Below are 27,350 nucleotides of genomic sequence, written 5' to 3'. Positions count from 1 at the left end.
CCAAAACACAATCCGAACACGCTCCTAACCCCAAAATCACCCAATGGAGCTAACGGAACCATCAGATTTCCATTATGAGGCCGTCTTCACACTGTTCCGGCTACGGTCAATTTTCCAACACTTAAGCTCTCATTCAGGGGCTAAGTGTCCCAAAACTCTCCGAAACTCACAACTGAACATCCCAACAAATTAAATTAGCAGAATTAAACTTGGGGAAAACAGTTAATAGGGGATCGGGGTGTTACTTCTTAAGACGACCGGCCTGGTCGTCACAATAATCCGGAGGAAAATGCGGTAAGCTTTTCAAGCACATACTTATTTTTCGCTTTTATTATAGTAATATAAAGGTATTCAACCTTTCCTATGGTGGTCTCAATATGATAGCTATTTTGGCGAATATCTTTGAAACTCAACAAGTTTCTTTAAGGCCTACTATAATATAATGCATCATTAACAACCAATATAGTTTCTCCTGGTAGTAATACAGTCGCTCTTCCAGAGCCCTCAATTAATTTTGTACTACCAAATATTGTTATGATATTGGCTTCCTTCATAATCAAATAAGAGAAATATCTCTTATCTTTTAATATGATGTGTGTCGTAGCACTATCCAGAAGACATATTTCTTCTTTATTATTCATACGGCCAACTGAAGACCGGGAAGTTTTCATATTCTTCAAGAAGAAGAAAAAATACATCATAAGTAATATTGAAAAATTTAAGAACAAAAGAAACTACATTTATGAAATTAAATACTGACAACATAAAAAGTTTTATTCAAAATATGAACTTCATAAAAAAAATACATTTATTCTTATAATTTTTCCCAATAATAAGTCTTCAATTATGATGCTCAAAGAAGTCTCCATTTTCTAAATGAGTAATATATGCAAGGCCTTCAAAAATATCATTTTTATAGGCAAGGTTTGCTTCAACTTTATCATGATTATTCATAGGGCCCGCCTCAACTTAATTTTGAAAAGTCAAGTGAGTCTCAACTTTATTTTGTTTCCTTTTTATAGATGCTTGATAAAGTTTGATAGAATGTTCAAGTGTACGACAAATTCGTGCCCAATAATTTTTCATACCACATCGGTGACAAACATCACCTTTGCCTTTTGAAGAATTTTTCTGAGAACCCTTTCTTGTTTATAACAACCACTACTATGACGATTATTATTTCGCCCCTTGCCACGCCCATGTATATTTATACGGTCACGATAATTATTTTGTCTTTTTTTAGTGGATCTATCGTTCCCAGATTCGCTTCTGGAAATGGAGCTGATCTAGTGGGGCGGGATTCATGATTTTTTATTAAAAGGGCATTATGTTGTTCAGCCACCAAAAGGCATGAAATTAACTCAGAATATTTCTTAAAGTCCTTTTCACGGTATTGCTGCTGTAACACCATATTTGAGGCATGAAAAATGGAAAGAGTCTTTTCCAGCATGTCCTCATCATTCATAGGTTCCCCACATAATTTTAGTTGGGAAATTATTATATATACAACAGAATTATATTCACTTATGGTCTTATAATCTTATAGCCGTAAGTGCATCCACTCACGACGAGCTCTTGGCAATACCGTGGCCTTTAGGTGGTCATATCGTTCCTTCAAACTAGTCCATAATTGAAATGGATCTTTCAAGGTTAAATATTCACTTTTTAACCCTTCATCGATATGATGGCGAAGAAAAATCATGGCTTTCGCCTTATCCTGACTTGATGCTTCATTTCCTTCTTTAATAGTGTCACCAAGACCTTTAGCGTCAAGGTGAATTTCAGCATCAAGTACCTATGGCAAATAGTTATTTCCAGAGATGTCAAGTGCCATAAGTTCAAGTTTTGACAAATTCGACATAGTGAAACTATCATAGAAATAAGTGAATTAGAATGACAAGAATTATTATCAATGAAAAATTCAGTGCAGTACATAATCGTGTATTAATATTCTATATGTATAATTATCAAACAAACAATTATGTGCAGTGCGATGATAAATTAATGTTTAATATTACCCACAAAAACTTTAGGCATGTAAGTATATTTTCATAGAATAAATAAGTTGAATTAATATGTACTAGTATAATTTTGTTCTACTTAGAATACGTTTCAATAAGCTAAGTAGGCATAAAACTAGATGATATCAATTCTGACAAGTTTTAACATTCAACACGATTCATCTAATAGTTAAGTCGTTAAAGTCATTAATTAGTTTGTACACTTAGGTGATAAATTTATTGAAGACACATTTAAATCTTTTGAAAATTTTGCAAGAATTCCTTCTAAATGCATATTCTTTAGAATATTTGGATGTGGGCTTAATTACTCTAATTATTGTAATTCAATTTTAATACTTATTTATTTATGTGTCGGATTAAACATCTTCGTAGTTTATATAATGAAAATAATTTAACTGAAACTTATTACTTTCATACCAATGCAATTATTATAATCATATTCAAAACAAGTTATGCATATGGTAATTAAATTGCAGGTTAAAGAAGATCCTAATAGAAATGTTATAAATATATGAATGTATACCTGAATCGGAAAAGAAACTGACTACCTCTTTTTGGAAGAAGATAAAATTCGGATGAAGCAGATAACCTCAGTTGATTAGAACCTCGTGCTGATAACGTGTTAAGAAATGAGAGCAAAATAGAACAATATAGTAATAGAGACAAGATGTATAGGAGGAGAATGTACAAGTTATCTTATTCAAATGTGTTTCTTGTATGTTCTTTCATAGACAAAGAATATCCTATTTATACCATACAAGATACACTCAAAACTCACTAGATACATCCTAGAAATTAATAGATGCATCTATCCAAATAGTACATTATATAGAATGTATGGATGGATTAAATGAACATCCATATACATTCACTTTATTTATAACAAAAAGAAAAAGAGTTACAACTAGCTATTTTTCGCCATAAATTATCCAAACAATAGAAATTTCCAGAAAAGAACAAAAAACAAAAATTATCTAATCCATCCCATTAATAACGTGGGTCCAGCATAACAAAAACAAGAATGACCCAGTGACACGTATAACCACCCAAATTTGTGTTATATAATTTCTTTTCCTTGTTTACGTTTTTTGGGTATATAACAAAAAAAAATACCTACCACTGGAGCATACACTCTCTTTTGTTTTGCTCAGCTTCTTCCTATGAGCTAGCCGGCCATTAGCTCCCTCTTCGCTAATCACAAAGAATTCATGATCTGATTTTTATCGAGTCTCAGAAATGGTGTGTTCAGGTAGGATACTGTGTTTATCTTGCTCAACGACGCCGTTTTGTCCTTCTACTTCCAGATATCTCTATAGAAGGAACCTTAGAAATAATACTAATAATATTAAATGGCGATCCATGGCCTCCGATGCTGATGCCTCTGCATTTACTACTTCTTTTGATTCTGAATCCTCCGATATAACTGCCCCCGGGTAATTCATCTTCTAATTTCAGGAATCAATTTGTTCTTTGAATATTTTGATGTTTTGAAGGGACTTATGAGTAACTATTAGAAAGTTATAAAGGAAGACAATTGATCGTTTTGGGATTTATTTTGACAGGTTTTGTATAATAGAAGGGCCAGAGACAGTAGAGGACTTTGCCAAAATGGAGTTGCAAGAAATTCGAGATAATATTAGAAGTCGGAGAAACAAGATATTTTTGCATATGGAGGAGGTCTGTTTTTCTCCCTCTGTTATTTATTTATTCAATTTAATGTTTCAAAGAATAGCTCTATATTAAGCTATAGTCTATAGAACATAGCAAACATTTTCTATGATAATTATTCTCTTTGGATGACGGTGGTGTTCAAGTCAGCTTGCGCGCACCTTTTGTATCATAATTATTGATCGGACGTAATTCATATTATTGACTGGAGAAATAGAAGGTCAATCATAATGTTTATAATTGACATAAAGGGCAGCCCGGTGCACTAAGCTCTCGCTATGCCTGGGGTCCGGGAAAGGGCTGAATCACAAGGGTCTATTGTACGCAGCCTTACCCTGCATTTCTGCATCTCTATTATATAATAGAAAGGAAAAAAAACTTATAGACATCCGGTGTTTGCATAAAACTGAAGAATGGAAGACGTGTCAATAATATAAACTTTTATCACTTAGCTACGACTAAGGTTAAATTACTTGATTTGGTACCTGTATTTTTCAAATAGAAATTGATGATGTGGGAGACATGTCAGTGCATGACATTTATGACCTCGGGAAATTGACATGTATAGCAGAGAAGCTGGTTTGTTGATTAACTCTCATTTTCACTTTTGCCTAAAATATTGGAGTATCTTCTTATTAACTTTTGCTGATATGAAGCACAATATGCCTTTGAATGTTGTCCTCATTATTTCTTGTTATGGTTGAGATACATAGGGGTTTGATTGCTATAGTTGCATAATTAGATGTTCATATTCTTCCATTGTCAAAATTGTTATTCCTCGTATCTTCAAACTCGAGCAGGTACGGCGGCTAAGAATACAACAAAGGCTAAAAAGTGCTGAGCTTGGGATACTAACGGATGAACAAGAAAATGAGCTTCCTAATTTCCCATCATTTATTCCCTTTTTGCCTCCCCTTGTAAGTATTCTTGGCTGTTGCAGAATGTTTATGTAGTGATTAGACTCTTATAATAACCTAAAGTTCCAGTTCTCGTAAAGTAAGGAGATCCTTTCTTTTTCTTTTGCATTGAAGGATATGCAGTATTTTGAATGACATTTTTATGTTTTTTTTTTTTTTGCAGACATCAGCAAATCTTAAGCAATATTATGCTACCTGTTTCTCACTCATTGCCGGAATTATGCTTTTTGGTGGACTTCTAGCGCCTACTGTAAGTTTTTCTTTTAATGTTTTTATTTTTCTTATTATTGTTGTCATTTGGCCAATTGACTTTAGGTGAAACTGTGATTAATTTCTGAGAAATCCTCAGATGCTAACAATCAGTTCAAACTCCTATATATGCCTTGTGAGGCCTACTATTCTTAACATCCAAAGCCTGTTCATTTATTGCTATAGTTGGAGCTGAAATTGGGATTAGGAGGCACATCGTATGCTGATTTCATCCAAAGCATGCATCTCCCAATGCAACTGAGGTACGTACATGATATAGTAAATTTTTATTCTATAAGGTTAAGTACTTTATTGATGATTAGTACCAAGAAGGTACTTCAAAAGTACAAAGATAGCAACGAGTTCATTGCTATAGTTACAGCATATTAGACTTCAAAAACTCCAAGAGAAGCGTTCAATTTTCCAGTAGACTACTCCTACACCATAAATATAGCATCTGTGAACTTTTATGTTTTGCAAAAGATAAATCCAATTTCTTTCCTTCAAAGCGTCTATTATTTCTATCCAACCATAGTGTCCGGATGATGCATATTGGGGCAGTCTTCCAAGTCCTTCTTCCTCTTTTCAATCCTGTCCTTGTCAGTAAGATAATAGGCATCGTCGTCCTGGGGCATCAACTGACTCCAAAAATGCTAATCATACATGACTATATCGGCTAGGGGAATTTACAGTGAAGTAGAAGATGATTGTTTGTATGAGGCTTCACATAAAAGCATCTACTGCAGAGAGATAGGCCTCTTTTTTTGAGAGCAGCTTGAGTTAGACAAGCCTCTTTTGCAGCTAATCCATCGGGGTGCACTTGTTCTCCAAAGCATTTTCCAAAGCCATTGAATTCCCAGTTCTCTCCTTGCTGCTGTAGAAGGGTGTAGTAACTCTTTGTTACATTCTCAGAAAAAAAGGGTGTAGTAACTCTTCACTGCGAAGTATTCGTTCTTGTTAGTTTGCCAAACGTGTGAGTCCTTTATGTTAACATCAAGGGAAATAGGTTGCAGAAAAATTAAAAAAATGAGTAATTCACCTAGCTCCCGGTCATTGGAAGAGAATATCTTCTGAATTGTATAAGCCATCTGAAGGATTGCATATAGATGTTCGTAACACGCAGCGGAAGACAATAACAATCCTAGGCAGATCTTTTCGTGTTTAAAATTTATTTACATGTCAAAGATCGGATCTGAGACATACCTGGTGCAAAGAGTCTCGTTTCAAAATTTCTTCGATAATGCGAAGACTCTATGCGTATCCACACCGAGACCGATCCTTGCTATCAACTCTTTGATCAGTGAAACCCGCGAACAAATTGAATGAAAAATTACTATGCTGAAATTTTCTCAAAACCTTCAGCTAATAACAAGAAAATATCTCCCTTCGTTTGTGGCTCCTTTTAAGAGAATTGTCTCATAACCCCGTTATTTGTTTGTTATATGTATATATATAATAAACACCAATTCTTTCCCTATTTGGTTATGGAAAACCAAAGGCGGTGATTTATGAGACCAATTCTCAAGTGAACCTTTCCATAAATTGTTTATTTAAAAACATAAATCCTATTCTCAATAGGATGAGGCGGCAGACATGTCCTTTAAGGACTTCCCTGATGATCCAATTTTGGATCTTTACAAACGAATCTTTGTTAATATTTACATATATCTTTATATAAATAAATATATTAATTATAAGCACCAAATATATATATCACATATACATATTTCAAACCAAGAGATATATTCATTCTATTCTAAATAGAAAACTTCAATTTATTCACAATATTAATTATATTCCTTGTGCTAGCAAAGAGTATAATAATATTTCATTTGGACTAATAACTAAATTTATTTGACTAATTGAATTCTTTAATTTAATTATCAAATAATAAAGTAATTAATCCTTTAGCAAAGACCAGAACACTCGTTAGTGTGCGACCCCATAGGTTCAATACTAAACCGGTAGTAAATTGACCACATCAATATACTAATCAAGGGTGGCGTCTAGCAACACTTCTTAATGACCGGATAACATGAAGTATACAATTTACTCTCAAGAACCAGTAGAAGAATAATGTAGTAATTCCTTCTGTCCTTATAGCTCTGGGTCACCCTAGGATATGGTTCAACTGTCAAATCCAAATAGGTGACCAACTATGTGTTCATGTCAAATATAATCGACCATTGAATGACCTAAGAAACTCATTTCTTCTTTCATTCAATTGCCCTGGCCAAGGTCTTAATTTGGGCGTTTAGAATTCATTACAACATGGAGCTTAAACTCATTACCAAGAGTTGACAGATTCTATCTTGATCAATCACTAATTCTACAATTATTCAATTATACCCAATATCCTTTCAACTATCGCCATAGGGCCATAGGTGTCTAGTATTAAAACACAACAAATAACTTGTCAATTACTATGACGATCTCAGGTCAAAGGAAAATCTTACATCACATTCTTCAAGAGAATATCCTATTGACAGTTTATGGTAATTCTAACTTAGGAATTATCCAATGAGTCGGTTCAATGCACACTATATGCATCATCTATCTATGTGATTTAGTTAATGAGATCAACTAATCTTTATCCCATAAAGAAGATCACATAAATATTGATCTAACCGGATTACTAATGTCCAAATTAATAATCTTACGATCAAGAACAAATTTAGATTAAATTATAAGAAACTTTACTCTCATTATCATGATCTCCATCACGATGACAAGTCTCAAAATTTAATCAAGGACCTTATCAAGTTAATCAAACAATTAAAAATAACTATGATAAAAGAATATCAAATGCCATATATTTTTATATCAAATAACGTTCACAAAAATATGTTCAAATCATCAAATATGATATTGGATCTAGGGCATATCTACTATATCCCTAACACCCTCGTGTGTCTGTAAAGCAATCAGCCACCATGATTTCTTTGTTCAAGCACATATTCAATAAGGTGGGAAAGATACTCATCAGTCTTCCATTGTCATGCATTTAATGCTTCTCCCATTTCCCAGCTTAAGTGTGGTATTCTTTTGAAAGTCCAACCATAGAGTCCGCATGATGCAGATTGAGGCAGTCTTCCAAGTCTTCTTCTTCCTCTTTCCAATTCCCTGTCCTTTCCAGCAAGATAATATGCTTCTCATATGATAATTTGTGTTTGCTTTGGAATGAAGTATATTCACTTCTGACACCAACAGCAATGGCTTCATAACACTAAGGTTCACCAAAACAGAAGGTCCAAAACCATAGGTGAAAAAGTTATGTTCTCACTGCTAGTAATCCGTATAGGTGTCTGTTGTTGAATTTAGGTCACTTATGTTAAAAGTCACGTAATATAGGATGCTAAAATGACAATTTAAAAGGTGCTTATATTTGTGCAAAACATAGTATTCCTGTTGGTTTAGCAGATTAGCCAAGGTACCTACTTCATAAGCACAATTTTAAATTGCTAGAATTCTTGATAATTTTTTTTATTTTTTTGAACAAATTTGCCACCCTCTTCACAACCATAGTTACCCTACAAAGACTTTTTTCTTTTAGTAATGAGTTGTAATAGTACGTGGAAGCACTTATGATATATGAAGACATTATCTATGATAGAAATTACATGCTTGTTGAGTTTTTCCTAAAATAACTTCCAGTGAAGAACAGAAAGAAGTAGTTTTTTATTGGAAAATTTCTTCCTCCACTCTAAAGGAAAAACTCAAAAATCTTCAAAAAAAAAAGCTATACAAACATGTTAGCACACACTTTTTTCTCCCAAAACTTTCTCAAAGAAAATTTTCCAATAATTGTCCCAATAAAATTTCACAGGAGCACATTAAATGCTTCTCAAACTTTTGGTGTGCAATTGACTAATTATTGAGAAACTCATCTTATCTCAAAAAGAAGTCAGAAGTTCTCTTTGAACTCTTTCATACAAGTCGCCTGTGCAAAGAAACAAAAAAACTAAACAAAAAAAAAAAAGAGTTGCATCCTTTGAAAACCATTCTCCAACACAGGAGACAAATAGGAAATGGATCAAGTAATTATGCAATATCTGCAGCTTTTTCTTCCTTCATTTTTGCTTCTACTGTTTGTTGAGGGAAGACATATGTAAGATATTAAGATCAGCAGTTCTGGGAGCAAAGCAAATGCTGGACTAAACTTCAGTGATCCATTATTAGCCATTATTAGAGAACCCTGTACAAGTCATTGCTCACTAGTTTTTTAATTTATGTCGGATAGATGTGGAACGTGATGACACTTGCTAATCACTTTGAAACAGAAAATGATATTAAGTCAATGAACTCATCATTTTTAAGTACTACTATCAAAATTTCAGTTTTTTGGGTTATATATCATATACTTGAAAGATCTAATTCTTTGATAGGGTAATGCTATGTGGGTCTATCTGTTTGCAACAACTTCATAGTTACTTGAATGTACTTTGCAGTCAGGTTGATCCAATTGTGGCATCATTCTCTGGGGGTGCGGTTGGGGTGATCTCTGCATTGATGGTTGTTGAAATCAATAATGTGAAACAGCAGGAGCATAAGAGATGCAAGTACTGTCTTGGAACTGGTATGTAATCGGTTAATAATTCGAAACTTAAAAGTCTATTTACTTTGGAAATTGGTTCAACCTATTAGAAGTAGTTCTACAACATTTTGAGGAGATCACGATGTTGTCATACTCAAGTCCTATGCTCCTGGTGACTTTTTTTTTCCCTTTTTAAATACTTCTTTTTCAAGTTATTTGTAATTGAGTTCTTCAAACAGTTCAGCCATCACAGAAAGTGCTGCGACTTTCTTGCTACCATTAATCGCCACTAATTGGGAATATGTAAAGTTAGGGTTCTGGAAGTAACTTTGTTTTGACTCTTTGGATTCTGGAAGGAATTTCTTTTTAGCTTTTCGAAGGGTGTAACACTAAATAGAAGTCTAGTGCATTCAACTGGCGAGAAATTAGAATGCAGGTGATTCTTATGATTATTGCTTCTGCTGGAAAATGTATATGCAGGATACCTTGCTTGTGCTCGATGTTCTAGCACTGGAGCTCTTGTTCTTATCGAGCCTGTTTCAAAATTTAATGGAGCGGACAAGCCTCTGTCACCACCTAATACAGAAAGGTGTCCCAACTGTTCAGGCGCAGGAAAGGTAAGTGTAACACAACATTTCGAATTTATTGGCTCCAAATTGTCCACTCTCTGCGGTAACAAATCAATTAGACTGGGTAAACTGAATTTCTCTACTTTCCTGCCCAATTGTCAAGTGACGTGGTCCACCAATTTAATATGATATGGATATCTTTGCAGAATGTCATGAAATTTTAAATATTGTGATCCGGAAGGGGAAGGGGTAGGGGATAGTTCTAAACAATTGACATCACTGTCAGGTTAGATTATAAATTGACCTTGGTTAAGGTTTGGCTTCTTTTCCTCTTTCATCAGCGCTCAAGTTTTTATGCCTTGAAAATGGAAAGAAAACATGACCGTGAGGGGGGTTGACTTCTATGATTGGCCGTTCGTGGACAATGGAAACATCACTTTTCTACTAACTAGCCAATGTTATATCATATAGATCTCCTATCAATATTGCAACACTTAGCAATTTTTTTTGTTTTGCTGGATTTATCATTCTTTAGATTTTCAGCTCTAATTTATGAGTTTATCGAATTACATGAAATTAAGATGAGCTTCCATTATTGGCAGGTCATGTGTCCAACGTGTCTTTGTACTGGGATGGCTATGGCAAGTGAACATGATCCACGTATTGATCCCTTCGATTAAATAGCAGATAGATTTCCTTACTTGAACTTTTAACTTTGAAGCTGTAAAGTTTAGATGAAGCATCATCAGTAAACGAACTACACGTGAGTTTAGAAAAAATCCTGGTTGATTTGCTGAAGCTCTAAATACATGATTTGCTCTAAATACACGAATAATGCTGAAGCTCTAAATACATGATTTGCTCTAAATTTATGTATACAAGTATCTTCCAGATCTTAAAAAGCAACCTGGAATAAATAGACTTCAAGATCACAGCACTATAATAATCCGTAGGCATGGAACCTCGATTCCCTAATAACCTGCTGATGAGACTGCTAACTGAGGATGCTGACACTGGCGTAGTCTCTTCTACAGCGATTTATATTCCTCAATCAGTCGGGACGCATGCTGTAGTATCTCAGGAAGGAATTTTCTCTTCAAGTCTCAATCTCATTTACAGCGATTTATATTCCTCAATCAGTCGGGACGCATGGAGACGGGATGTAGGAACCATAGTGCATCCTAGACTCTGAAGATATGCGAGCTGCCACAAGGTAACAAAGCAACTGAATGAGCTATCCCGAGCTCCAAGAATATGTCATTAGTTACAGGCAGTATTGCTGTGTGCATGTGTACTGTCTATAGTTAAAACTCGTGGCCATTATAAAATCTGAAGCAGCAGATTATTGCGTGATTATGATCTTTTACCAAGTATTTAATCTATAAGATCAAACCGAAACAAGTGAACTCCAGCCTTCAAGTCTTACCTATTATAAATTCCTAAAAAAGTCCAAAGAGATGGTTCGAATGCCCAAGATATAAGATGATTATATAGAACTAGCAACAATATGTGGCGAATAAGTACTTTAAACAGTACGTAGCAAAGATATTTAAACTGTGCCACATTATTTGATACAAACTTATGGCTGGCCTGCAAAGTCCACATTTGCCCACTAGGTGTTAAAAGAGAACATACAGCACTGCTTACGGATCTTCAGATTAGGTTCATCTATTTATCTCTTTGAAAATGTGGTTAAAGTCGGTTAAACTTGCAACTCCTTTATTTTTCCAGTAAATGCAAAGAGTAGAACACAGAACAAGAAGGGAACAACAAATTATGCTTACCTGTTTGGGAGTTGGTTCTGATGAACCCATTGCACTTTCAATCCGCAGTTTCTGAAAGTACTCCTACAACAGAAAAGGTCCAATTAATAAGTAAAGAAGAATAATAATCTTCCGGAAACAGGACGAATTGCATACTAAACTTTTTTCTTTTTTCACTCCTGAGCTTCTTTAGATGCTATCTCAGTCTCCTACAAATAACTTCATATGTGAAAGTGTACAATGAATAGGGAAAGGATCATAAACAGGAAATAAAAAGGAAAGGGATGAATTGTTGATTGCGTCATCCATCCGCATTGTGCTTATGAAATCAGAATAACTCTCGAACTTAACTACTATTTCATATGCCTGAAGCACTTTAATAGCGGAATGACCATAATCCAAGAGGTAATGTGCAAATATGTCCACCACAAATTTCCAGGTCCCGGCATGGCCTTTCACTTGTTCATGTATTTGATACTTGTATGAGAACTAAAAAGATATTGGGTTTAGGATGATACCTGTTTCTCTCTCATCAAGTAAGCACGCTTCTCAGCAGGAATTTTCTCCCAGTTCAACACCTAACCGAACAAGAAATATTTGATCATTATGACTAGAATGAATCAGAGTTATCAAAGGCGAAAGCGCAAAAACACTTGTTGGGGCTTTAAGCGCAAATAAAGCGTGGGCTTTAATGAAGAAAGGCGCAACTGGAGAAAAAGCTACAAATATGTAATTATGGATGCGTAGTCCAAGACTAATATCTTTATACATGAATACCAAATATATGGACAAAGAAATTGAAGAAAATTTACGATAGAGTGAAATATCAATTGTTTAGTATCGCCTCTTCCGGATTACACTTATTAGCAAGGAAAAGTATGCCTTAGAGCCTTGATGACATTACTGAAGCGCCCGCTAAGCGAAACGAAGCACTCAATATGCTTTGAACCTCACTTCAGGGCTTAAGCGCGCCTTTGATAAAACAGGAATGAATAGTAATTGTTGGGGTTCTTTAGAATAAATTTATGGTTGAAGTACTTAAAAACTACGGATAGAGATGCTAACTTACAGATTCAGCATAATGTAGAGCTTCCTCACAAGTTAATGAGGACTTTAAGGCACGTAAAACATCCTGGAAAATCGTCAAAAGACATGTCAGGACATTCAACACGTTGAAATAAATTTTACAGTATTAGAGGTATGACTTAATTATAAATATTCTTTAACTAGTAATGGCCTGCTTCACTTCCTGAAATTCTATCATTACTAACCATGCTAGCCTAACTACAAGTCAGTTTTAGTTTCTTCCTTTTCTGCACCAATAGCACTTGACGAAGAACAAGCATGTATGAGTAAGGGGCTAGTGCAGCTGTGCTTTCGTCTAGGATTGTCGTTTTAGGCGTGGAATGTGATGATAGAACCCTTAAGGTGGCAGATACTTAAGTTTCTCTGACGAAGCTGTTTTGTTTAAAGGTGGCAGATATTCTTTTTCATATGTTTATTGATTTCTCTGAAGATAGAGATTTGAAAAGAGGAGAAATGGAGAGTTTGGTACCAAAGGAAACAGAAAACATCATGCTTCTGGGGACTGGAGGTACCAGTTTTTCTTTATCCTTCCAATAGCCCACCTCCAGCCCCAGCGACTAGTAGATGGCAAAGGATGGAAGAAGGATGGAGGCACAAGGTGGCTACTGATGTCAAAGACGGGAAGAATTTGGTGGAGAAGAGGTGCAACTGGTGGTGGGATTCCTAAAACGAGAAATAGACCATGAGCTTTGGTTATCTAGTTTTACTTTGGCATTTAGGTCACTTTGGTGCTGGCACCAGATATAAGCTTTGGGCAAGGGCATGTGCTGCCCAAAAATAAAAATAAAATAAATATTAGGGAATGAATTACCATAATGTTGAGTCATGTAATTAATTTATCAGAACTAATGCATTCAAATTGAGATGAAGAAATGGGAGAAAACCAGGGCCAAGACCTTGTGAGTGCTCTTCTTGACTCTAAGGCGCTCATCAATGACAAAACCTACCTGAAGATACCAAAAACAGCTACATTAAGATCCAACCTTTTGTTAAAGAACAAACTGTTTTTAGAAATTCAATCTGGCATGATTCTCGCCATCCAGAAGCAGGTTTTTGCCTGTTTTGGCTAAAGGATACATTGAATACATGAAGTTAAACATTAATTGCTCTGCTTACCTAAGAAATATACCCCAATCATAAAGAAAATAAAACAGATAAACAAACTTTTACCTTCTTAAGCAACCTCTGTGGTTCCTGAAATGCAGGCTTTTTGGCCCATTGATGGAACAAATGAGATACAACTGCTCGGTCTTCCGCATTAAATCTGGGTAGATCAGTTCAGAAAGTTAATCAAAGTTACGCTCGAAAGGATGGAAACAGGAGTATCTTATATCTCTTTGTCCAATCATAAGTGTCCTAATTTACGCGTATTAAGACAAAATAATTCCATGTTACATTTCTCTTTTTTGATGACGATCCGGGCCATCTTGTGCCCAGCTCGATATTCCACCGAGTACCTGCTACCTCCCATCAACACATGTGGTGTGTACCGAGTAGCTCTATCCACCAAGGTTTAGGCAGATGGGAAGAAATCACCTAGTATTTTTTGCTTCTACCGGGATTTGTAATTCCATGTTATCTAACAAACTCATGTCACCTTTTACATAATAAGCTATTGAAAATATTGCAGGCTCTATTTGTTATAAATAAAACATATTGTAGGCTCTATTTTACTAACCAAGAAGTACGACCAAAGTTATAATGAGCTGATATGTCATGAGTAAACCTTGAACACTCGCTTATTTAAATAAAAAACAGAGATTGAGCCCACTGTCAAACTGATTTATTACATGAGTCAAGCTTGTGAAAGATTGAATTCACTCGTTTACTGTTCACAAAAGCTCAGGTAACTGGGAACTTTTATATATAATTTTTTTTTAGAAATTCCCATTTACCATGTATTTAGCATGTAATGCTAGTCTTGCTTCCATTCAAAATTTTCTTTATTGGCTCATTAACTTAGAGAATAAGAAAACTCTACATCAACCAACTACACAAACGGGCCTAAGTTCGAGCTAGTAGAAACTTGCCTGAGCGAAGTCGCCTCGTTAAAGCTCAGTCCAATTCAGCCCACTTACAGCTCTAAGTATGATAATCAATTTGGGAAAGGGGAACTAAACTAATATTTATTCTACCCAGCAAAGTAATTAAATGACGAAAACCTTTTCAGGAAGCTTTTGGAATTGTACAGCTCCATTGTGTCAATTGACTCTTTGGACATTCCGTCAACCGGATCAATGAGAGGATCATCTAGCGTTATTTTATGATCAAGGGATTCCACCTTTTCAGCTGAACCACTCTGAGGAGTTTCCTCCTGGAGCTTTAGGTGATTGGTCAGCTCTTCCTATTAGAAAAGACTGTTAGCAAGAAGGTATTTGTTTGACCAGAAAAAACATGAAATGCTATACAATGACAGGTGATCTACTTTACTCATAAGAAAATTGGCAAAAGTAAGGTAGTGATTGAAAAACCATTCCCTCCAGATGTCTTTATTTACTGTCTGTTTAGATATCAAATAGTAAGCAAGTGAAACAAACAAAATCATCTCTAAATAGGTGACAGAAATGGTAAGTTGCAATCTCTGCAGAAAGTCAAGGGTCATCTTGCCCACGAAAATAATATAGTGGATTGGATAAGTCACCATAGACTAGGTGGCGTTTGTTTTGAAGTTTCAAAAAATGAGTCTCCAAACTCAATTTTGAGTTTTTGGAGAAAATGTTTATTGAGTTGTGTTTGCCAAAAAAAGTACCGACATTTTTTGACGATCTCCAAACTCAGCTTTTCAACTTTTTTAAGAACTCAAAAGTTCTAAAAACTAGTTTTTGAGGTTTAAAGATTTAAAACCTGAGTTTGACATTCTTCAGGAATACTTTAATTATTTCAGAAAAACAACTCCAACAACCAAATTTTGGAAAAACTCAAGCAAACTCAGATTTTGGAAACTTCAAACAAACGCCCGCATAAAAGGTTTCATGAGCATTGAGGCAACTTATTTTAGTCAATAATAATCTTATGTGGATGCTTATTTATCAATAAAGAACTTAATCAGACCACAAAATTTCGTCGAAAAGAATAGGATCTTTTTCAGCTTCCAGCACATACAGAATTATCTAAATAAAGCAATTCAATTTAAGAAGTATTTTACTTCAATCTTTTGGGATAACAGCCAAAAAAATGAGTTTATTAACTTGCAAATTAGAAGCTTATGTGGATTAATTAAGTTGATTCATTAATCTCACTTCCTCAGATGTTTCATAGGCACATAAAAAATAATTGAGCTGGAGTTTGAAAAAAATGGTATTTGAAGTTGAAGTTGAAGTTGAAAAAGAGTTTGTGGTTTCATTTGTGTCTAGACATGAACTTCACTTGGAAAATTGAAGAGCGAAAACCAGTATTTCACTTTAGATACACCTTGAAACTAGTTTCAGTATCAAAAACTGAAGTTCAGTATTTTCAAATACTCGTGACCAAACTGATATGCAAATATTAAAGACAAGCCCCCTAACCATTCCGCTATTCCTGCCTTAAAGCAAGGGAATCTGCTCTGACCCACCACCCTGGTAGGAATTGCCAGATTTGGAGTTACTGTTCTTCCCTCGAATGTTGGCTACGAACTATGCGAACTGAATTGTCAAGGCTTTCAAACCAACACTGAGAAAGCTCAATCAATAAAGAGCGGTATTTCAAAATACTGAAATAGTATTTATGCCCAAACAGGCGCTTTTCAAAAATCTACTTCAAAATGCTTTCATGATCCACCACTTGCAATGCTATCGATGTATTTTGCTACCAAGTTATGTCTCACATTTACAGAGAGTAACAGTAAGATGATGTGCAATCGTGCTCTATTACAAAACTCTCATATTTTCTGTGTAAAATCATTGGCTAAAAAAAGTCACTGAATGAATTATAACTAGTGTTTTAAAAGGCATGGGTGCGAGGCGTAGCGAGGCGTTTTACTTGATACGGGGCTAGGCGCAAGCCTCGAGGCGCCGGGCGTAAGCCCCCTGGATCTTTAATTTTTAATATTTTATAAAATAATATATAAACTAAATATTAAAAGAAGGTAAAATTACATAATTTCAAGAAAATATAAAGTAAGTGGAAATGTGTATAAAACTGCTTCATCTTAAAATGCTAATCAGAAGCTGCAATTGACTAAAAAACTAATAAGAATTGCTTCATCTAAAAAACTAATCAGACTTTGAAAAGATTGAGTAGAAATTTATAAACTAACTTGAAAGAGCAAAAGAACTTGAAAAGAAAGAAAAGCGAAGGAGGAAACTACAATCAAAATCGTCAAACAAGAGGAAGTGATTAAGGATGATGGTTTTTTGCTTTGTAGTTTGCAAATTGATCATTTTTTCCCTTATCCGTAATAACATTTAGGGCTAAGAATAAAAAAATCTTTTGATTTTTAGATCTTTTAATCTTTTAGAATTTAATAACAAGCTGACTTTTGTGTTTTCCGCTCTGGTGCGTTTTTAATACGCTCCACCTCGGGCCTCACTCCAGAAACACCTTTTAAAACACTTATTAGACCAATAGGATGGAGGCCTTCAAATCATTGCCTAGATTTGGAGGAATTACATTTTGAAGAGTCATGTAAACTATAGAAATATGCTCCTGAAGGTAGAGACTCACAGGTCATAAGAAACGGTTAGTGGAGGAAATTTGTCTGAACTATTCAACAAACTAATTTACCAAAAAGCTTGTTTCTTCAACCTTCAGTTATCCTTTTCGTTCACAGATCCAAGAATTCTTAAGGCTTGTAGGCAGTGAAAGAGCAGGGCAAGAATTGAATACATCTGCTTGTTTTGACAGTTTCAGTACAAAGAAATCTCATCCTCAACCTAACAATATTAGGCAACTTAACCAAACAGCTTTATGATTCCTCACCCTGGGTACCATGGCTATTTTCTCATTAACAAAATCTTTACTAACTCACAAGAAATGGAACAAACAACTAGCATTAGAGCACCAAGCAAGTCAGCGAGCCCGGCAGATTGAGAAAAGTTGCAGAGTGTTCGGCCACAAAGAATATTTATAACAGACATATTTTAACCAAGACACATCTTACCTGGGTCTCTTGAAGATGACGAGGAATTTCTCTCAGAAAACGTGAAGGTTGAAGAACCTGAAAGCAAGTGTGTCTAGACTTGAGAAAGAAACAATAAAGACATATATCAACCAGAGCAAGCTGTTCATCACACCTGCCAATTTGAATCCATAATTACATACAAAATGAAAAGCTTTTTCCGTGCACGAGTCATTGCCACATATAGCAAGCGTCTCTCCTCCTAAAGTTGCAGAACAAAAGAATTCTGTTAGAAGTGGATAAAAAGATATCTTTATTATAGAAGGGACAAATTAATCTAATGGTAAAATTTCAAAAACATAAATACCTCAATTGAGTTACTCCTTTCATTTGTGATGCCATTAAATTCGTGTAACAAGGGAATATCTGATTCATTTGCCTGACCAATCGATGCAACCATTAGCTCCAGATTATCCCGTTCCAGATAATAATGGTGTTATAGAGAATAAAAGATCTCCTATGAATAAAAGGGTGGGAAGGGGGGAGGAGGGTCCACTATCCCTCTCCTTGCTCGTCCAATTAGTGCAATGTAACATTTGATATATGTAGAATATAATAAATAAATAAAAACTGAAAGCATGGATCTCATATCATACCTTCACTATGAAAACTGTATCCCACTCTAAGCCTTTTGACTACAAAATCAAACGGAAGATATGAAAAAGGAAATCCAATCAATTCAAAATATGGAAATTGTAAAGAAGTAGCAGGAAGCAAAGTGAAAGAGCACATTTCTAGAGGATTCAGAAACCTGATGAATTGTCGTGAGTGTAACAGAGTCTTTGTTATCATGTCTCCTTGTACGAAAATTTTCATTCTCCCGTTCAGATATATGATCGATAAAAGCTTTCAGTATGTTGGCGCAACCTTGTCCTTCTGTTTTGCACTCAGTTTCTCCTTTTATGGGGTTGTTATGAGTTTTTAGAAAATCAGACACATCATCCAGTAGATATTGAAGAACCTGCAGCATTAAACAAACAGCTTCAAATGTATATGCTTATTTCACTTGCTGCAACAATTTTTATACAGGGGAAAACTAATGAAAAAGAATCAAACAGAAAAGACGAGAAGATTAGGTTCATCCAGTAGAAGTCATGCATTAGCAATGAAGGGACTAAAAAGAACAAGACCACAAAGGAACATGTTACACTTACAGATCTAACATCATGATCTTCATTAAGCAACTTCCCTCCATCATTATCATGAACTGCCCGTTGTTCAAGAAGGTACTTCTACAGAATAGAAGTCACATGTGAAGAGATTAAGGTGCTTATAGTATAAAAGCTGTAATCTGAAAAGAAACTTTCATTAGCTTGAAAGAAATTAAATTGACAGAAGCTGCAGGTACCGCTATGATGTGAGATTCTCATAGAGATTTTAAACTCCTAATCATATACACCGTCCTTTTCTATTTATGTGGCGTAGTTTGACTGGGAACAGAGTTTAAGAAAGAAAGGAAGACTTTTGAGACTTGTGGTCTTAAACATGCCATAACATTTGTGTGGTTATAAAAGCTTGTCATTAAGAGTAAAATGAGAAGTTTAAGTTAAATTATTTGCAAATTTAGAAAGTTGTATTCTTTTTGGAACGGGCTAAAAAGGAAATGCTGCCACATAAACGGAACGGAGGGAGTATATCTTTCTTTTTCTCCATACAAATATAACAGTTTAGAGTTTGTGCTTTTATAATACAAGGACCAACCTGGGGTATCATGTTAGCCACTGAAGTAATGACAGCTGAAATTGACTCTTCCTGCAAGTATAACAAGTAATATTACCCAAATATTAGGTCTGGCCAAACCACATATGACCCTTAAAGTATGAGATATTTCTCTACACACACAGATAAATTATCATTTACATCCAATACTTTGTCCAAGAAAGTTTATCTCTAGTAATGAGCAAAAGCTCAGCACCAAATTGCACAAATGAAACCCTATATCATGTAAACTCACATCAGCTCCATCATCAAATAATTAATCAATGCCCTTGAAAATGCCTTTTCAGTTGTCCAGACAGATAATCAATTTTGGCAATCCAGCACACATGATCATTCAGACAGAACTAAGTAAAGCTTCACATGATTTACGCCTACATAGAACAGAATTATCCATAAGATTCAAAGATTTACCCGGTTGACGAGTTTCGAGATCATGTCTATCATGAGCAACACCTTCCGTCCTTGGGTGAGTTGACTCCTGCAAATCAATAGACACAAATTAAGAATCTCATTTGAGACTAAATACAGTCAGAGACTAATTCACAGTAAATAGAAATGAAATGAGCAACTAGGTATTTCAGGGCTAGTTGCTTGTGCTGAATTCAATATCAGGACATATCAGAGGACCAAAAGCTTTTTCTTTGTTTCCAGAAGACAAGAAAAAGAAACAGAATAAGTGTAGGGATGTGAAGCAGAATACGAAAAATCAGATAGTATTTGAGACCACATAGATAAATACATAATATTGTCCGATGAAGTAGTCAAAAAGTGTACTGCCTAGGTCATAACTATTACAGCTAATAAGATCATAAATCTATCATCGCCGCTTTACAGCAAGGAGTTTAGAACAAACCTCTTGAATGTCCCAGATACTTTAGCACTGAATATGTCTTGTGCTGCTGAAATGAAACTACTTTTCCTTATGGTAGAAACTTTATCAATGTGTTCAATTACCTAGGAGAGAAAATGTCAAAAGAAGCTTTAATAAATAGACATTGAACAGCCATAGTGCCCCACAAGTGAAGCAAAATAGATAGGATGGACAACCTTCTTTTTTTCTTCTTTCTCTGAAGGCAGTAGGGCCTTCAATACTCTTCGAAATGAACCATCATCAGAACCAGGCAAAGTTGTTCTAAGCATAGAAATGATGGCCCTGACCACCTATGCATGAAAATACGGGGTGAATGACTATTTAAAATTAAAAGCATATGCACCTATCGGCAGTGATGGGAGGTGTGAGATACCTTTTTCCTATAGAAGGCCACACCATGAACATTGAATTGGATTTTTCTATTACGAAATGCCTCCTGAAAGATTTTTCCTGACACCTGTTGCACAACTTGAAGCCACAGGAAGAAATTATTCAGCCAAAAACCCGCAAAAAACTTTTAAACAAGTTTACTTTATCGAAAGGCCAAGCTTGACCTGCCTCCGGAATAGAACTGCTATGTCGCCGAAAGAGGACTTGCCAGTTGTGCTATTAGAAGTAATTTCTAATATTTTATCAACAACAAACGAACATTGTGCATCCTCATTGCAGCATTCTTTGATAGTTATCTGTGACGTATCATATGTAAAAAAAAAAAAAAAAACCTATAGAAGATGTTTATCTTTTTAAACATGCTAAAATGATTTACCTTAGACCCAACAGGATTATCAGTAAGAACACGCTTTGATTGGCACCTTTTTGAATTATTTTGTATGAGATATGATGCAGCTTCAACAATGCAACGTGTGGACCGGTAATTTTTACTTAGTCTGACCTGAATAGAGATTGATATACATAACAAGGAGACTATCAGAACCGTGTTTGAAGTTTTATATAGACAAAAGGCCTAAAAAGACAACTGTAAAAAGTTTGCCAAACCTCTTTGTGCAAAGGAAAATCTTTCCGAAATGAATCAAATCCAGAGGCATCAGCACCACTAAAACCAAAAATGGACTGCAAAATGATGCTGAAAACTCTGAGCAGCGAGGTACTTGAAAGGGAAAAGAAGTAAAGAACTTGTCCCAGCAAGCTGATAAGAAAGTGTTTAACTGGGTAAAGTAAGAAAAGACTAGCTTCACCTGATCTTCGTCACCAACAATAGTTATGCGTTTATGCGATGCAAGGGTACGTAAAAGTCCATATTGCATGGCACTTGTGTCTTGAAACTCATCAATCACTATTGCTTTCCATATTTCCTGGCACTCTTCAAAAACTTCATTTGAACAAAACCAAAATCAAACAGATTCAGACAACTGGGATATCACAATGCACTAGGTTTCAGTCTATTATGAAACGCTTATGTCAACCTTCTGGAAAATCAGTCAAGAGCTTGACAGAACAACTGATCAAGTCATGGTAATCCAAAGCATTGCATGATTTTAATATATCGTTGTAGTTTTGAAGAACTGCAGCCTGATTAATATTCCAAGATCAGAATAAGGAAACATGAATGATAAAATACCAAAAAGCCCTGATTATCGGCTTACTCCAGTTTCATTGCCAATTTTGTAGTCTTCAGGTGTCCGTCCTGCAGCCTTAGCCTGTATTTCAGTGAAAGTGATGTAAGTGCAAGTATAACAACCATTAAATATGCGACAACACTGTCCTAATTGAATATGAACGGAAAAGCAATACAGAGGAGAGAGTTTCAGTTTTGACACATAACAGTATTTATTAATATGCCAAGACGAAGAAGATAAAATATATGGTTTATACATATTCAGATAGTCCACTTATATGTTATAGACATAAACTTGATCTTTTCCAATTCAGCATATCCAAATGTTGTCACTCTTACAGAGGAGAGTCAGCAGACACTGCATTCTCTAATGGAAAGAATGGCTACTCTTCATGTACTCGGCGTAAGTGTGAAACATTAAAGGGTTGTTCAATTGACAGTTCAGATAAAACTAGTCAAAGTTATGTTATATGAAGTTGACTAATGTAAACTTTAAAAAAGCAAGATTTGATGCTCAAACATAATTGGAACACTATCTTTAATCCAGAAACTACTTACTTGAGTTACAAATTTTAACCATTTCTTTGATTTCTCCTTAAAATGTTGAGGAGAATTCATGTCATTAAGCTGGTGAAGCTCGTCACGAGGTTCCTTTTTCTTATCATCCAGTAAGCGAACTGCTTCAATGACAGCTCTTCTCTGCTGCCCATGTCCATATATGAGAAACTCAGGTGTTCGGCCTAACCTATTAATAAATTAACGTGTCTATTTAGACAAATTTTCACCGTAAGAAACGGATACATTCCAATGAACTACCTTCTACGTTACAGATACAGATAGGTATGAAGGTGAAGGAGAAATTGGATAAAGTGCATGAGTTGTGTAGAGAGAGAGCTTCCAACCAATACTTTAAAAGGCTAAGATGAAGGCCCTCATATGCCTTGAGCAAAAAGTTTAAGCTTTTTGAACTTTCATCTTTTTAACTTCTAAATAATACATTATTATACCTATTAAGAGAGAGAGAGAGAGAGCTTCCAACCAATACTTTAAAAGGCTAAGATGAAGGCCCTCGTATGCCTTGAGCAAAAAGTTTAAGCTTTTTGAACTTTCATCTTTTTAACTTCTAAATAATACATTATTATACCTATTAAGAGAGAGAGAGAGAGAGCTTCCAACCAATACTTTAAAAGGCTAAGATGAAGGCCCTCGTATGCCTTGAGCAAAAAGTTTAAGCTTTTTGAACTTTCATCTTTTTAACTTCTAAATAATACATTATTATACCTATTGAGAGAGAGAGAGAGAGAGCTAACATTGAGGTGGTATTGTAATTAACTGAGACTTAAAAAGCTCATGTCGTTGATAATTAATTTAGATCCTAATCTTCCGATCCAATTAGCAGGAATACAGTCTGATTTAAGTATATAGCGCTATTTGGCCATTTAAATCAGTTAGCCTACTAACATCTGAAAAAATACAAGAAATCCTGAACCTAAGATCTTTTCACATGCTCTCCCTTTCTCTCTAGTCTCCCCTTTCAGCCACCATATGGGGCTTCTGTTCGTTATTGCTATTGCTACTAATCTTTCCAACCATGGTTTTTCCATCACAAGGAAGAGGGATAACACTAGACATCAATGTTTTTGTCATGAAATATTAAAAATAAGTATAAATTTAACTCCAATTCTTCTCCTTCTCTCCTAAAAGAAACCCCAAGGAAAGCAGATTTCCAATAAAGCACACTCCTTAGACACAAAATGAGTTGAATGTGTGCCACAAACCTAAGGTGGACCCCTCATCCACAAAGGCACACACATTTTTGACTAAAGCCTTTCCCTGGACGCATCAGGGCAATTTTTCTTTGCCTTGCTCGTGCACCTTGAAAACACCTTTAAGAACATTCTTTTGACAGCAAAGACAAATGCTAATTTCATGAAAAAACTGCGCAAAGTGGCCATCAATCCCAACATAAACCTTTCTACCATAATAGCATTGCACTCTAAGCATAATTAATAGCAGTATTTAGCAACATAAGCATGATATTAGGCAAACCAACATGCTTCAGCAAATATCACGATTAGGATCGTGTGAAAATTTTGGGTAATACACATAACAATGGAAAACTAGATTCTTACGCCAACTGGAACAACTTGAAAGTCTAATCAATTGTTCAAAATGAAGCAGGGCTAAAATGATTTGACCACTGATATTAACATACTACTAGTCCGCTGAGTGGCAACTATAGTATACCAGGTAAAATGATTTGACCCACTGATATTAACATAATGCACAGCTTACTGCAGGAACCCCACTCCTGAACCATGCAAAAGAAAAAAGCCATAGCTCATTCTGCACTAGTCTATAATATCAATAAAGAAACATGGATTGCGGAATTCACTAGCAATAACTTGATTTTAGCATATGATAAACTAACTCGACAATTTTCATAGCCCACATTACCCTGTACTTTCCTGTTCATTAGGATATTACTCAATCAATTAACTTTAATAAATCTAAAACAGTGGCAGTAATTGTGTTTCAGAAATTTCAAGTATGGAACTCTCCAGTTAGATTTTCTATTCTGCCATATTTTCAAAAATGTTAAGCAAGAGATTACTTCTTTCATTGTTCAACTGCTTAAATATTTAGGAACCAAGTCAAGATATCCATACTTCTCAGCATGTGTGCGGCAGAGCTGCAAAGAAAACGAGTGAAACGTGCTGATTGTGAGCTCTTTTGCTGCTGTCTTCCCTGCAACTCTTCCAATTCTCTCCCTCATTTCAGAAGCCGCCGCTGTCGTAAAAGTCATAGCAAGAATGTTTGACGGACCAATACCCTATAACAAAAAGCAAAAGGAAAAGGGAGGAAGAAAAGTCAGTCAGTAAATACTTGACCAGATCCCTCACTTGCCAGACATGGTATTGACAAAAGTATGACAATATAATATCACTTATAGTCATCGCACTACCTTGTGCAGTAGCATCAGGACTCGCCCAACCATTGTAGATGTCTGACATCCAAATAGAAGAGATCAAACAAATATTGATAAGACATACAAATTTCACTGTTAAACAATGAGGAAGTACAGACCTTGCCACTTCCTGGTCCAGCGACAATGATTAAAGGAATTGAAATGTCACTACAAGCGGCTTCCTGCTGTCTGTCATTTAGGGACTCTACATACTTTATATAATCCTCAGGCATGTTCCTGATATCTGTTGCCTCTAGCTTGCTCTGAGTATCTGCAGCCTTGGAACTCTTTGGCTCCTCTATTTCACATTCTTGATTACCAGTTGAATTCAGAGCGCACTCAAGTTTAAGTGTTTCATCTGAGCTAACAAGATTTAAATCATCAGGTTCGCTGCTCTTTGATATCTCTGCTTCACTTTCTTGATTGCATTCATGACCTGAACTGTCACTAGAAACAACGGGATTGAAGTTATCCTCCTCATCCAAGTTGTTTATGTGTTGGTTTCCAATTGGCTCATTGTTGAACCTGTTCATTTCAGGCTTTCCTTTTGACTTTTGCTCACATAAAGCATCTATTTTGTCCAAAATGTGTTCATCAAAATCATCATCTAGAACAGTAGATGACAAAGATGACTCACTCAACCCACAAAATCCAGGTTGCCTCACTGGAGTTTTATACATATCTAACCCAACCATGGTCTCCACTTGAACACTATCTACATTTTCACTTAGTCTAGCTTTGACTGATCCACTTCTGTCACTAGAAAACGTGAAAGTTTCAATTGACTGAAATGGTGTCCCACACTTGGTTCTTCCATTGATGTTTTTATCAAGTTCACTGACTAGTGAGCCCTTTACACTGGTACAACCACTGAGCTTTTTTTTAGAATCCTTCTCGGAGATGGGTGATGGAGTGTTCATCCGAATCTCAGTAAGAGGAAACCTTTCATCACCATCAATCCGATGCAAGGATTCAGTTCTCTGAGACTTCCCAAATCTAGGACAACAATAACCACCATGATTATCAGATACATCAAAACACTAGAATAAATAAGAAAGATTATGAAAAACATCATAAGTGCTCTCGAAGCATGTAATGAACAATAAATAAACATACAAGAAAAAGAAAACAATTTCCAGATCAAGTTAAATTGTTGGTACCTTTATTTTCCAAGGATAAATGATTTACCACAAATTTCAAAATTAGAAGAAATCAATGCATTGGCATTGAATAAGTAATGAAGGAGCTATTAAATGATTTCATAACTAAGGAGAGGAATAGGACTCTTTATCAATATCGTAACATCTCGATGGGTAATGGAACTTAGATCACGACCTGAGCATACTTGTGAGGTGGAATTTGTCGACTAGCAAATTACTAGGGGGAAACTAACTTCTTTCCAATTGAGATGTTGTGGATTCTAATGCACAAAATATAGTCAGACAAAATTGTGATCCTAGCTTAAAAAGAAGAGCTACATCGTTAGAACATAGAATTGGATATAGGTAATCATGTGCTCCGAAGTTTTAAACTCCAACTATCAATCTGCAAAGAGCTAATTGCGGGCTTAGCTTGCGGGAAGATAACCTACACAAAAGAGAAAAACTTGCATTTTTTCTTGGTTCCCCTTTCTGATTGGAACCCTAACAAATAAGGATAGGTAATGTGTCTATTTATAGAGGTGGAGAAATTAACAAGAATAACCAAAACACAATCAATTTGAAATTAAAGAGGGAAAACGTACTTATTGAGGGATTGAAGGGAAGTGGTGGAGGAATCATTGAGTGGCCTTTTGCGAGCAAGAAGTGCCTTAGCAGCTCTGAACTTAGAAGAAATTCGAGCTTTCTGTTCCGCCGTTAATCCGCCTCCACTAGTCACCACGTTCTCCTTGTTGTTTACTTCTTCACTCATTTTTCTACCTCTGGGTGTGTGTGTCTCTCTCGCGTGGAAGGAGCAAGAAGAATTTTGAACGTTTTTCTTGACTGTGTTGCGCTGTTATTTTCCCTCCGATAATCAGAATGGATGATTTTTCAAATTATGGGCTGGTGACCGAGCCTTTAGTGGCCGATTCTTTTGCATTATCGGTGGGTTTTCTTTTGGGCCTGCAATGCTTTGGGCGGTAATTGTATGGAAATGACACTAGCTAGCCACTTTTAAGTATGCTATTTAAAATATATCCATAGTTTACGATGTATTTAAAAATTAGCCAATTCACTCAAACCTCAGGATACGACGTCCTCAAATTTAAACCTCAAGGTTCAAACTTCAGGATACCGTATCCTGAATTTGAAAATTATATTCAAAAATTCAA

The 27,350-nt window shown here is 35.5% G+C and overlaps 2 protein-coding genes across 3 annotated transcripts; one reads left to right on the top strand and one right to left on the bottom strand.

Annotated features, from left to right (window-relative positions):
- The first annotated feature begins 3,114 nt into the window (after positions 1 to 3,114).
- On the top strand, positions 3,115 to 10,884 carry LOC107819685 (protein ORANGE, chloroplastic). Of its 2 annotated transcripts, none has more exons than XM_016645822.2 (8): positions 3,115 to 3,454; positions 3,584 to 3,698; positions 4,490 to 4,606; positions 4,770 to 4,856; positions 5,042 to 5,118; positions 9,304 to 9,431; positions 9,870 to 10,006; positions 10,561 to 10,884. In XM_016645822.2, the coding sequence occupies exons 1-8, from the start codon at positions 3,258 to 3,260 to the stop codon at positions 10,636 to 10,638; spliced, it is 936 nt and encodes a 311-aa protein (XP_016501308.2). In that variant the 5' UTR covers positions 3,115 to 3,257; the 3' UTR covers positions 10,639 to 10,884. The 2 variants fall into 2 exon arrangements, with proteins under 2 accessions (XP_016501308.2, XP_016501309.2); XM_016645823.2 differs by having other exon boundaries at positions 3,121 to 3,270; positions 3,598 to 3,698.
- A 145-nt stretch (positions 10,885 to 11,029) lies between these two features.
- LOC107819684 (ATP-dependent DNA helicase SRS2-like protein At4g25120) lies at positions 11,030 to 27,069 on the bottom strand. The gene is made up of 29 exons (XM_075255164.1): positions 26,784 to 27,069; positions 25,159 to 26,035; positions 25,037 to 25,078; positions 24,741 to 24,904; positions 22,630 to 22,816; positions 22,100 to 22,153; positions 21,920 to 22,025; positions 21,692 to 21,825; positions 21,492 to 21,566; positions 21,262 to 21,387; positions 21,050 to 21,181; positions 20,869 to 20,952; positions 20,672 to 20,785; positions 20,478 to 20,578; positions 20,036 to 20,102; positions 19,607 to 19,657; positions 19,060 to 19,137; positions 18,657 to 18,866; positions 18,502 to 18,540; positions 18,213 to 18,284; positions 18,021 to 18,107; positions 17,888 to 17,944; positions 14,970 to 15,151; positions 13,978 to 14,071; positions 13,704 to 13,754; positions 12,791 to 12,853; positions 12,240 to 12,299; positions 11,743 to 11,805; positions 11,030 to 11,161 (listed from the first exon to the last, which is right to left on the bottom strand). The coding sequence occupies exons 1-29, from the start codon at positions 26,948 to 26,950 to the stop codon at positions 11,072 to 11,074; spliced, it is 3,627 nt and encodes a 1,208-aa protein (XP_075111265.1). The 5' UTR covers positions 26,951 to 27,069; the 3' UTR covers positions 11,030 to 11,071.
- Positions 27,070 to 27,350: the final 281 nt, after the last annotated feature.

Source organism: Nicotiana tabacum, chromosome 6, assembly GCF_000715075.1.
Source record: "Nicotiana tabacum cultivar K326 chromosome 6, ASM71507v2, whole genome shotgun sequence".
In the NCBI taxonomy this organism is placed as follows: Eukaryota; Viridiplantae; Streptophyta; class Magnoliopsida; order Solanales; family Solanaceae; genus Nicotiana; species Nicotiana tabacum.
Note: the sequence above shows the minus strand (reverse complement) of the source record. Positions and strands in the feature narration are given on the sequence as shown.

Coding starts and splice junctions, on each gene's coding strand:
- LOC107819684 (XM_075255164.1), bottom strand. CDS start 26,950: ATGAGTGAAGAAGTAAACAACAAGGAGAACGTGGTGACTAGTGGAGGC. Junction 13,755..13,977: donor CACAGAGGTTGCTTAAGAAG/GTAAAAGTTTGT, acceptor TGGTATCTTCAG/GTAGGTTTTGTCATTGATGA. Junction 12,300..12,790: donor CTCTACATTATGCTGAATCT/GTAAGTTAGCAT, acceptor TTGTTCGGTTAG/GTGTTGAACTGGGAGAAAAT.
- LOC107819685 (XM_016645822.2), top strand. CDS start 3,258: ATGGTGTGTTCAGGTAGGATACTGTGTTTATCTTGCTCAACGACGCCG. Junction 4,607..4,769: donor TTCCCTTTTTGCCTCCCCTT/GTAAGTATTCTT, acceptor TTTTTTTTGCAG/ACATCAGCAAATCTTAAGCA. Junction 10,007..10,560: donor ACTGTTCAGGCGCAGGAAAG/GTAAGTGTAACA, acceptor CATTATTGGCAG/GTCATGTGTCCAACGTGTCT.